At 44.1% G+C, this 12,346-nt stretch overlaps 1 protein-coding gene across 1 annotated transcript in view; it reads right to left on the minus strand.

Moving 5' to 3' along the window:
- FANCI (FA complementation group I) overlaps positions 1–5,669 on the minus strand; it is a 37,395-nt gene extending 31,726 nt beyond the window's left edge. Inside the window, exons 1-6 of the mRNA XM_087704291.1 lie at positions 5,544–5,669; positions 4,237–4,309; positions 3,194–3,324; positions 1,576–1,732; positions 1,440–1,497; positions 539–580 (exon numbers count right to left, since the gene is read on the minus strand). Coding sequence (XP_087560417.1) covers positions 539–580; positions 1,440–1,497; positions 1,576–1,732; positions 3,194–3,324; positions 4,237–4,309; positions 5,544–5,627 — 545 coding nt within the window. The 5' untranslated portion in view covers positions 5,628–5,669. The remainder of the gene's footprint in view (positions 1–538; positions 581–1,439; positions 1,498–1,575; positions 1,733–3,193; positions 3,325–4,236; positions 4,310–5,543) is intronic.
- Positions 5,670–12,346: the final 6,677 nt, after the last annotated feature.

Consider the following 12,346-nt stretch of genomic DNA (forward strand, 5'->3'; position numbering starts at 1 on the left):
AAAACAAAGCTATCAGTTAACACAGTACATGGATCCAGCCAATGAAAGATAATATCAACAAGTCAACTTATAGCTAGCTCAGGATTTGAATACAGATGTTTTGATCCTATCTTGGTGTTCTAAACTAATCCAGGTCAGATGTGTCTAATATTCTTTCCCCACAACCATTTTTTCATTTAAAGAAAGCAGACAAAGTTACTAGTCTAGACAAGCTCCTCTCGGAATATGACTGGATTTGGACCATAAAAAAATTCTGAACTTTGAACACTTTAAATAATCTTTCTAAGCTCTTTTCAGTTTCATCAGCTAATTCAGGAAAGGATATAAAAGCATTTCTTAGCACCTGGATCTTTCCAAAACGATACAAGCATGAATGCTTTCCTTTGGAATCTTTCCCTCTTAAGGAACATAAGGGAAACCTAAAACACTTTTTGAAGTCCAAGCATAGTCTGTTATTGAAGACCTCTGTGCACCCTGTAATTGATCCCTACGTCAGAGACAGACAACAACAACAAAAAGGAAATGATTAGGACCTTACCTGAACATGGAAGTTAGATGGATCACATACTGAGGGCTCCACCTGTCCAAAAAATAACAAACAAAACCCCTCCCATTTTGAATCTAAATATGATAACAAATATGATGCGCCCAGAGAAACTGCATTTGTTTGATAAACTAAACCTACAGAGAGATTGATGACTGCTAATTAAATAATCCACAAAGCTTATACCAATACAAGTTACCAGCAATCCATCCAGAATGCAGCTGCCTTTTTTTCTTAAATAATGCCTTCATTTATAAAGTGGTACTTGAAAGCTCTATTCTGAGGCTTACTCAAAGGATTACAAGCCAAATGCAATTATGAACATTTCCAGTTATTACCAAAGTAAACATTCTATTAGCTTTGCTCATTAGCTATGGGAAGAAATATGATGACACTTCATAAAATATTGATGAGGAAAGAGTGAGCAGGAGGGAGAGGGAGAAAGAGAGGGAGGGGGGGGGAGAGAGAGGAAGGGAGGGGGAGGGAGAGAGGGAGTAAGAGAGAGGGAAGGAAGGGAGAGAGGCAGGGAGAGAGGGGGGAGGGAGAGGGGGGAGGGAGAGAGAGGAGAGAGGGAGAGAGAGAGGGAAAGAGGAGAGAGAGAGGGAGGGAGAGAAAGGGAGAGAGAGAGGAGAGAGGAAGAGAGAGAGGAGAGAGATAGAGGGAAAGAGGAGGGAGAGAGAGGGAGGGAGAGAGAGGGGGAGGAAGGTAGAGAGAGAGGAGAGAGGGAGAGAGAGAAGGAAAGAGGAGAGGGGGGAGAGAGAGGGAGCGAGAGAGATGTACTTATGGATAGTTTCACATTTGCCTATGCAAATTATGCCGATAAACACTTTACATCAGATTGACCACCAGAACAGATGCCACCAAATGGCACCTGGCCTGGCAAGCACAAACTTACCTGCTGGAACAGAGGGTATTAATCAGCTGTTTCTTATATTCATCCCCCGTCAGCTCACCTGAAAGGGGAAATAGGTTAGATGTTGCTAATTAGCAAACGACGTCAAGGAGGGAAAGCTGAAGAGGGAAGAGCTTACCTGTCCCATATTCAAGCGTCTCCTTAGAGGTAGCCAGCACAGTAAGAATCGTAGGGAAGAGTTCCAAAGACTTGCCACTCAACAGGCTGCCTCCTTTAATTGCTTCGATGAACAACATCGCCAAGTCAGCCAAAGTAAGCCCGGGCAGCTTATGAGCCTGATGTATTAAAATATATATTATTATTATTTTTAAAAACCTGATTATATATTAAGAGGTTTCAGACCAAACAGAGCTCTGAATTACATTATAGCAACTATAAAAGTGTCAAGGAAGTACCTCCTCCACTCACAACCTGAAATATCATCTCCCAAAGTAAGAAGAATTATTGTATACATTTTGTATATATTGTCAGCTATTAAGAAGCTGAAGGTGCATCCCAGCCCAAACGTAGACACTATAAGGGAACATGATCAAAAAAATGCAAAGTTATGCATGCCACACCATCCTAATTGCAGCCCTTCCCATCTTCAATACCATTCAATTATGTGGGCTTCCATTTTGGAAATTTCCCCTGCCAACATGAAGATCGGCAAGGATTCGAGGATGTAGCCCAGGCAACTGGACGCTGCCAGCTTAGAGAAAGTTGCTTTAAAAACAAACAAACTGTCAGAGATGCCCTAAAAACACAAGAAAGAAAAAGCAATCCTGGACAGTAAGAAATTATTCAGTTGCAGACATCTATATCAGTGGTAGTCAACCTGGTCCCTACTTCCCACTAGTGGGTGTTCCAGCTTTCATGGTGGGCGGTAGGGGTTTGCTGTAACTCTGCTTTATAAATTTTATAAAATAAAGTTACTTCCCTACTTTATAAAATCACCATTACTGTGGAATCAGTGGGCGGTTAGAAAATTTTACTACTAACAGAGATACAAAAGTGGGCGGTAGGTATAAAAAGGTTGACTACCACTGATCTATATAAACGTTCACTGGACTGCAAAGGAAATGATTAGCATGTTGCTGACATATTGACCATGTCGGGGTTCCAACTGATGCCTTAATTAAATCATGAGCCTCAAGCCAAAAGAAATCCAGTTATTTAGTAGGAACTTCATGCTGAGTACTTTCCAAGTGAAGCCAACTCTGACTCCGTGTAATTTACGTTCCAGCTCTGACCCTGTTTCTCCCCCTCCCCCCAAGGTGTGTCATCAGTCACATTCTCCAACACAGCAATTTTGGGGGTTGTCACTCCCCTCCGGCCACTGTGGGTAACCACGGAGAGGGCCTTGAGAGAGATATGGCTGGAATGTGCTTTTGTTTTGACTGACGTGCTCCCTCACCGTAGAGTTTGTTTTTCGCACCCCCCTTGCCTATGGCAACTCGGGAGCAGGTCAGGGATGCTTTGCAAGTTGACATTCCAACTCAAAACAATAGATAGATAGATAGATAGATAGATAGATAGATAGATAGATAGATAGATAGATAGATAGATAGATAGGTATAGGTATAGGTATAGGTATAGGTATAGGTATAGGTATAGGTATAGGTATAGGTATAGGTATAGGTATAGGTATAGGTATAGGTATAGGTATAGGAATAGATAGATAGATAAATATAAAAAGGAATCATCCCCACTGTCACTCATGGAAAAATCTTGAGAATTTTTTTTTAATCTTTTACCTCTAACATAAGCAATCTTATTATCTCAGATGCAATTTCCACTTGCAGGTCACCTGACTCCACTAACTCAATACAGTGTTTGTAAATACTTAGTCTTCTGGAAACACCCTTCTGTTGCGAGCAGGGGGAACCTAAACAAAAACAAAAAAACAACAACAGCATCACACAATAGCAACAAAATATTATTAATTTTGAACTGCTTAAACAGCGGAAAGTGGGGTTTTGCAATGTGAAAGCTTGCTTATTCCTTTATCAACAAATAGGGCAGTTTGAGTCCCCAACACTTTGTTGGTTAAAAAGATTCAACTGTTTATAAGCCATTACTTGATGCTGGCCTGTTCTAATAGCAGAACAGGATAATATCTGGGTTATAAGCCATTACTTGATGCTAACCCAAGGGGTCAACAACCTTAAACCCTCAAGCAGACGTTTGGAGCCCTTTCCCACAGCAAAGAAAACACCGGGAGCCACAAAACATGGGTGGGCGTGGCCAACTTGGTTTCATTCACTCCCGTTGTCACATGACCCACCCACCCCCAGCCAGTTGTTAGGCCAGAGAACCAGTTAAATTCTTTACCACGCCTCTCTCTCTCCCCCTCCCCACCCCGCAAGATCTGCCCCCGCCGTCCTCTCCCAACCCTCTTTGTTGGCGGCAACAGCAAATGTACCATGACGAATGTGGAATCCTGTTGCCACCCAAAGGCAAGTACAGAGGCAACAGTTCTCCCATCCATCTGCCACGACAGGGAGCCGCAGCAGAGGAATGAAAGAGCCACATACGGTTCTGGAGCCGCAGGTTGCTGACATCCCTACTAGCCTATTATAATAGTAGAACGGGCTAATATGTGGGTTTCCTATCTTTTAATAATATTTTAAAAGGTAGGAAACCCAGATATTAAAATGAAAAGCGGAGAAGCAGGTTGTCCCCAGTGTAGTCAGGTAACTATTATTTATATACAGTATTTGCTCAGAATACTAGCTTCGTATGAACAAGTAGCCATAACATTGGGCTAAAGATCAATCCACTAGTCCTTTGTAAGTACCTTTGAACATTCCTCTCAAAACAGCACCAATCGCCTTCTTCCTCAACGCATGTTTTGTAATGAGGTCATTCAACTGTAGCAAAGAGCAAAGAGACCAGAGTTGTAAACCGTGTCATTCTTCCGAACTTTTACATCCATCATTACCCCACAGTATTAATTTGAATAAAAACATGCCTATTTATTGTCTTCTTATTGTAGTCTACAAATGATCCCACAAGTAATCTTTGCAAGAGTGTGAAGATGTTGGGAATAAAGAATGAATGAATAACTGAGACCTAAAAAATTAAGTGACATGGTAGCAGAGTCCATGGATAGCTTATTTCGTAAATGGCAATCTAGCCCAGTTGGCAAGAAACATTTTAAATCGTGCAAAATATTTACGTCCATGTCTAATGGTTTCTTGTCCGTGGTTTCATAGTCTATGAAAACATCAATTTTAATTTCAGTGTTACAAATTTTGATCTTGTTTTTGTTGAAAACCCTATCTTTTAACAATCATGAAAATATATTTTTTTTAAATTTTGCAAATATCCTCAACGCCTGCCAAATCATTTTCATTTTTTTCCCCGAGGGTTCTTGAGAGATCTCCAGACCAAGCTTAAAGGAACTCTGCTTTAAAGAGAGTTTAGAAACTGTAGTTCAGTACTACCTAGAACAGAGGTCTCCAAACTCGGCAACTTTAAGACTTCTGGGAGTTGAAGTCCACAAGTCCACCTGAGAGACCGCCTCCTGCCGATTACCTCCCTTAGACCGATTAGATCTCACAGGTTAGGTCTCCTCCGGATTCCATCTGCCAGCCAATGTCGGCTGGCGACTCCCCGGGGGAGAGCCTTCTCTGTTGCAGCTCCGGCCCTCTGGAATGACCTCCCTGTGGAGATCCGGACCCTTTCTACCCTCCCGGCCTTCCGCAAAGCTACCAAGTCCTGGCTGCTCCAGCAGGCCGGGGGCTTGTGAAATATCCAGCCCCACGGAAATTGTGAATGTTGCGTATTTTAAAGTGTTGTTTTGTTTATTTATCCCCTTCCCTTGTTTATTGTAAACCGCTCGGAGTCCTTCGGGAGTGGGTGGCATACAAGACCAATAAACTCAACTCAACTCAACAAGTCTTAAAGTTGCCAAGTTTGGGGACTCCTGACCTAGAATACCACAGCTTGCCCAGTATGTGAATCAACATGCAAAAGCTACTGAGGATAGAACAAACATGCTAAAAAAAAAAAGCAATTTCAAGGCAAAAGCCATGAATAATAGGGCTACTTTTTTGGGGGTGGGGTGGGGGGCTGAATATGAGAGAAGCAATCGGGGCTGACCTCTTTTTCGTTGAGGCTCTGCAGGCACGACTGGAGGCCCTCTAAGTTTCCCTCTGCTGCCAGAAGCAGGATTTTCTGGTCCATTTTGGCAAGGCGAGCCCAATGGAAGCTTTAGGGTCACTTACCAAATCTTCAAGGATAAGGGAGATTTACTAAAGCACAAAAACAGGTTCCTCCATTTGTTTTGCCTTCTCGGTCAAGGAAATGCTGTCATTTTAATGCATGCCAATTAGTGTACATTCAAAGTGGCCATAACGTTATTCTAATCTATTCTATATCTGGGGAAGCCCATAATTGCCCCTCCGTGATCCCCCCCCCCATTTCCCCCAAATGACCATCATTGCCTCACCCCTATTGGCTGGGGCCCAGGTAACCTCTTGCCACCCAATACAGGTAGTCCTCCACTTACGACCCCCGCATTTCTGTTGTTCAGTGAAACAGTTAAGTGAGCTTTCTCCCTATTTTTTAACCCCTTCTCTCCCCATGGTTGTTAGGCAAATCACCACAGTCAGTAAGTGAGGCACCTGGTTGTTCAGTGAATCTGGCTTCCCCCTTGACTTTTGCAGGTCCGAAGGACCCGAAGAGGGGAATCACATGACACCCCCCCCCCAGGGATGCTGCAATGGTCATAAATACGAGTCAGTTGCCAAGCATCCGAATTTTGATCACGATTATAAGGGATGCTGCAGAGGTCGTCACTGTGAAAAATGGCCCTCAGCCACATTCTTCAGGGCTGTTGTAACTTTGAACAGTCACTAAATGAACTGTTGTAAGTCAAGGACTACCTGTAAGCGCCCCCAACATTGCCTGATGCTACTTTGGATCCTTCTCCCGCCAATGAGTTCCTCAAATGACCCCTTCCCCTTCATTCCACTCCCAAATCCCCCTCCCCTCTGCTGCCTCCCTTGTAGGACCCTGCTCCAATTGGGGAACTGACCCCCAAGCCCCCCTCTCATCTGACACCCCAAATCCTATTTCCCCCAAACGACACCCCCCCCGTGACCTCACCCCTATTGGCTGGTGCCCACATGAACTCTTGTCACCCAATAAGCTCTCCCCATTGCCTGAGCCTCCTTTGGGACCCCTCTCCCCACAATGAGCTCCCCACAATGGGCTCATCGACTCCCCTTTCCCCCAAGTCCCACTCCCAACTGACCCCCCCCCAATCCTCCCTCCACTCCCCTGCCTCCCTGCAGGACCCTGCCCCAATTGGGGGCCTGACCCTCCCAAGCCCCCCTCCCAACTGACAGCCCCCCAAACCCCTCCACTCCACTGCCTCCCCTGCCCCAATTGGGAGTCTGACCCCCCCAAGACCCCCTCCCAACTGACAGCCCCCAAAACCCCTCCACTCCACTGCCTCCCATGCAGGACCCTGTCCCAATTGTGGGTCTGACACTTCCAATCTTTTCCTCCCAAATGACCCCCCCCCGTTGCCTCATCCCTATTGGCTGGTGCCCACGTGACCTCTCATCTAAGCTTTATAAGCTCCCCTCATTGCCTGAGCCTCCTAGGAGACCCCTCTCGCCCCAATGACCTTCACCTCCCAATGGGTTCCTCGACTGACACCCCCACCCCCACCCTTCCTTCCACCCCCAAATCCCCCTTCCCCCCTTGCAGGACCCTGCCCCAATTGGGGAACGGTGAGAAGGCTCTCCCCCACCTTTTCTTTCCTCCGCCAGCCCTATCGAGGCACCCCCCGCCTTCCTCGCCAGCCTTTCCGAGGGTCGAATCTCCCGCCAGGAACTACCCAACAAACCCCGCCCCCTAAAGCGGGTGGGTGGGTGGGAGGAGAGAGAGACTTTGGTTTCCCTAGGCAACCAATCCCCGCTTCGCCTTCCGTCACGAATGACGTGTCCCCGAAGGCGGTCCCGAAAACAAAAGACCCGGATGGAGCCGCGGCGCGCTTTTGCACAAGTCCGATAGTTTCGGAGGCTGAGGGTTCGAGTCCCCATTCCTCCCGTTAGTAACTACGCAAGAAGTTTCCTCGTTAAACGTCGGGGCGAGATTTATTTTTTTGGTCCAGCAGGGTGTTTTTTTTAACAGTCCCTCGCCTGAGACTTTAAGTGTTTGAGTGAAAGTTGCATTCCTTGCAGATTCACAATTGCATTCATCTCTCTCTCTAGACTCTAGCCAAAGCTCCACGTTTATGAATATGGAATAAAATTAAGGGAATTAAGGGAAGCTTTGAGAGGTGCAAGGACGAGGAAATCCCGAGAAGCGTGCATGCATTTATTTTATTTATTTTATTTATTTGTCAAGCATGTATAAGGTAACAGATATAAGTATAAACATGGTGTATAAAGAGAAAATGGATACGAACAAATTAAACGAATTAATTAAACTACGTGTAGTTCAATGAAAAGGAGAACTAGGGGAGACAGGATAGCAATCTTCCAATATCTCAGGGGCTGCCAAAAAGAAGAGGGAGTCAAGCTATTCTCCTGTTGGAAGAAATGTCAACTTCCTACACTCCAATGCACCTGAGGGCAGGACAAGAAGCAATTGGTGGAAACTAATCCAGGAGAGAAGTAAAATGAGGACTCAGATTGTTGGGGGCAAAATGCTGACTCTGTAAACAGCTTAGAGAGGTCTGTAATCGAGGAGAGAAGCAACCTAGAACTGAGGAGAAATTTCCTGACAGAACAATTAATCAGTGGAACAGAAGTTGCCTCCAGAAGTTGTGAATGCTCCAACACTGGAAGTTTTTAAGATGTTGGATAACCATTTGTCTGAAGTGGTGTAGGGTTTCCTGCCTAAGCAGGGGGTTGGACTAGATGACCTCTAAGGTCCCTTCCAATTCTGTTATTCTATGTTCCAGCTATTTAGAATCAAGATCATGTGAAGTGTTAATTCCACTTTATAATACCAAAATGTTGGTAAAGCCACATTTTGAATACTGCATTCAGTTTTGGTTGCCACGATGTAAAAAAGATGTAGAGACTCTAGAAAGAGTGCAGAGAAGAACAAGAAAGATGAAGAGGGGACTGTAGGCTAAAACATATAAAGAATGGTTGCTGGAACTGGGTATGTCTAGTTTGATGAAAAGAAGGACTAAGGGAGACATGATAGCAATATCTCAGGGGTTGCCACAAAGAAGAGGGAGTCAAGCTATTCTCCAAACCACCTGAGGGTAGGGCAAGAAGCAATGGGTGGAAACTAATCAAGGAGAGAAGTAAAATGAGGACCCAGATTGTTGGGGGCAAAATGCTGACTCTGTAAACAGCTTAGAGAGGCCTGTAAAGCACTATGAAGTGGTATATACTGTGCCTGAATACTATTACTATAAGAAAGCTTACTTTTATTCAAAAAAATGGGATTACTGTAATCCACGTGGCCTTTTTGCAAACGCACAGCTTGTTTTTCAAGCTTTTTATGAAACCTTGAGCTGTTGGAATGAGCTAATGGAGGAGAACTGTAATCCCCAATGATTAGTACAACTTGGCCTTATTCCTTAAGGATGTTATTTTTCTGGTGACGAGTTGCTATTGTTATTTTATCATTATTCCACTATTTGGAAGAGTACATTTGTTTATATAGTCAAAGTGTCAGCCCCCTGGAGTAGATACAGCAGACACAACTTGACATCAAATGTGCAAAAGTAGAGAAGTAATCATTCACGCTGCCCGTTTACAGTCAGTTAAATTGAGCCATGGTGACGCAGTGGTTAGAATGCAGTATTTCATGGTTAACTCTGCCGACCGCCAGCAGTTTGATTCTGACCGGCTCAAGGTTGACTCAGCCTTCCATCTTTCCCAGGTTGGTTAAAATGAGGACCCAGATTGTTGAGGGCAAAATGCTGACTTAGTAAATCGCTTGGAGAGGGCTGTAAAAAATACTATGAAGTCGAAGTGCTATTGCTATTAAAATCAATAAACAACATTCAATGCAGCAACTGGATTCTTTATACGCCTTTAGCAAAACAGATGAGATGGCATTTCTAAAGACGAAGATAAAGATTCCCTTGCCTTTTTTCCTGCTTTCTAATCTAGCAGCTCTGGGACTTCATTATGTTCCACCCAAGCATGACCCTGCTTAATATTTTTGGCTAGCCAAAATTACTGTTGGCATGGACTTTCTAGCATCTCCTACTTCTCCCACCATTAGATGTTCCCATGAACAGATTGCATTGTTCTACTTGATGTGCTGCCTTTAGAACATCATGTGCTAAGCTGTTGCTACTTGGAAATCTGCTGCCTTAGTGGCTCACATACCATCAGGTGGAGGCTGGAAGACTGATCCTGGTTCGGTAACATTAATTATTGTTCCAAGCACTCTGCTGGAAAATACTGGTGGGCCATTTCAAGATCCTGCTTTCATATGTAGGTGGGTAGACAGGCAGAGAGACATCTTTTTAATCTTTCAGCCCTTCACACAGAGCCTCTGCAGACAATGTCAAATGGGGGCCAGACATCAATGCCTAAATACAGTATTGTGTTTGCTTAACGAGGGCCAAATAATACCATTCATGAAAACTGTCAAATGTGAGGATGACCAATCAGAAGCTGCAGGGGAAAGAAAAGAGATCAAAATGACATTTGGCTGAACTCATATTGTGCCTTCTCCACTCAAGTCCCAATGACAGTTCTCTCTCTCTCCTTTCTGTTCTTTCTGTCTCTCTCCTTTCTTTTCTCTCGCTCTCTTATTTCTCTTTCTCTTTTCTTTCTTTCTCTTTTTCTTTCTCTTTCTCTCTTCTTTCTTTTCTTTCTCTTTTTCTTCCTCTCTTCCTGTTTTCTTTCTTTTCTTTATTTCTCTTGTTCTCTTTCTTTTCTTTCTTTCTCTCTTTCCCTCCCTCCCTTCCCCCCTGTTTCTCCCCCTTTGATCTGCACCTACAATTGGAACACATATTTTCCTTCTACAGTCCTGGTGCCATGGAATTCCAAATCCTTACATCCACAAGCAATTAAAGAATGTGTCTTTCCTATTTCAGTTCCTCTCTACTGGGCCTATGTGCTTCTTTCTTTGGATCTGGAATCTTTTTAAGTTAAAAGGACCGTCTGCTAGCTTTAATGGCCTCCCCCTTGTCTATTCTTTTTAATCTGAATCTAAACTAATCTCCTGTTCCCATTAGAGGAACGGCCTGTGGAACTATGTGATAATCCAAGCTTTGATTATTATTTTTTGTCTTGCCTTGTGATCTGAACGGAGCTGCTGTGGATTATAAATCATGGCTAATAATGGCTTAGCAAGTTATGAAAACTCTGCTATTGGTAGCTTATTCAAAAAATCAATACACTATTGTTTGATGCAACAGGGAGGGAGGGAGGGAGGGGGGGAGAGAGAGAGAGAATGGATGAATACATACATAAAGTTTAAAATGTGAATGGGCATAATTGCAGGTTTGTCAAGTACACATTGTGATATCAACAGAATACTACTTGCAAAAAATGGCACAATCAATGCATAAATAAATGTGTTATGATGTCATTGTGATGGTGTCTTTGCGTACATGCCCTCATTTGTTCCCTGTTTGTCCTCTCTTTCCCCTGTAATTAATGGTACAGGTAGTCCTCAATTTATGGTTGATTCCATTGGGATTGGAATCTTCAGAACTGATTTTACAATCATGTTTACCATGGTCACTGAGTGAAGCATGCGGTCATTAAGCGAATCATGTGGTCATTAAGCGCATCTGGCTTCCCCAATCAACTGTTTTTCAGAAGACATATCTGAAAAGGTGGATAGTTGGTTCACAAGACTCTGCAACTGTCCTAAATGGGAACCAATCACCCGAATTGCAATCACGTCACTGTATGGGATGCTACACTGGCCATAACTGCGAGCAAGGTTCACCAGTCACTTTTCCAAGGTTTTCATAACTTTGAACCTTGTAAGTTGAGGACTAACCGTAGCCCTTCAGCCTCTGCCCCATTCTATGTAAAGAGAATGAACTGACGAGTACATAAGGACTTAGGAAGAAGAACCCTCTTGGATCAAGTAAAGAGATTGATGTCCCAGATCCCATCAGATGCTTCCAGGAAGGGCTCCAGTCGAAGGAGAGGACAATTGCCCATAATTGGTACGGAAGGTCTGGTTAGATGGATGTCACACACTGAGATATCAACCAAATAGGGAGCCATGAGCTGGGAGCCAACAGTTCTCAGGGCAGGGAAGTCATTTATATCAGTAAACACTCAACTTCAGAATCTTAAGAACCTGTTTAAGCAAAGGAATGGTGGGAAGAAGCAGTGATGCATTGAAAGATATAAAGAGAACTTGCATCCTTCTGCTGACAAAGGATAAGGTAAAGGTAAAGGTTCCCCTCGCACACATGTGCCAGTCATTCCCGACTCTAGGGGGCGGTGCTCATCTCCGTTTCAAAGCCGAAGAGCCAGCGCTGTCCAAAGATGTCTCCGTGATCATGTGGCCGGCATGACTAAACGCCAAAGACACATGGAACGCTGTTCCGTTCCCACCAAAGGTGGTTCCTATTTTTCTACTTGCATTTTTACGTGCTTTCGAACTGCTGGGTTGGCAGAAGCTGGGACAAGTAACGGGAGCTCACTAGGGATTCGAACTGCCGACCTTTCTGATCGACAGGCTCAGCGTCTTAGCCACTGAGCCACCTGTATCCTCTGATAAAGGATACAGACACACAAATACACACATGGACAGGGCAGGAAGAGAATATGGACCTCACGTATGCAAAATATCTAAAATCGCCCAGAAGCTGCTCTTCCTCCTTTGATGGACTTGCCATCTTTGCCTTTTATCTCACTTTCCACATTCTCATGAATCCTTCATTCTCCCTCCATGTTACACTAATGAGTCTGGCCCAGTTATACAATAAGAGGCTTTTATGCACG

This window comes from Thamnophis sirtalis, unplaced genomic scaffold (genome assembly GCF_051295495.1).
Source record: "Thamnophis sirtalis isolate CommonGarterSnake01/CBP01778 unplaced genomic scaffold, rThaSir2_p1.2 scaffold_2, whole genome shotgun sequence".
Taxonomy (NCBI): domain Eukaryota; kingdom Metazoa; phylum Chordata; class Lepidosauria; order Squamata; family Natricidae; genus Thamnophis; species Thamnophis sirtalis.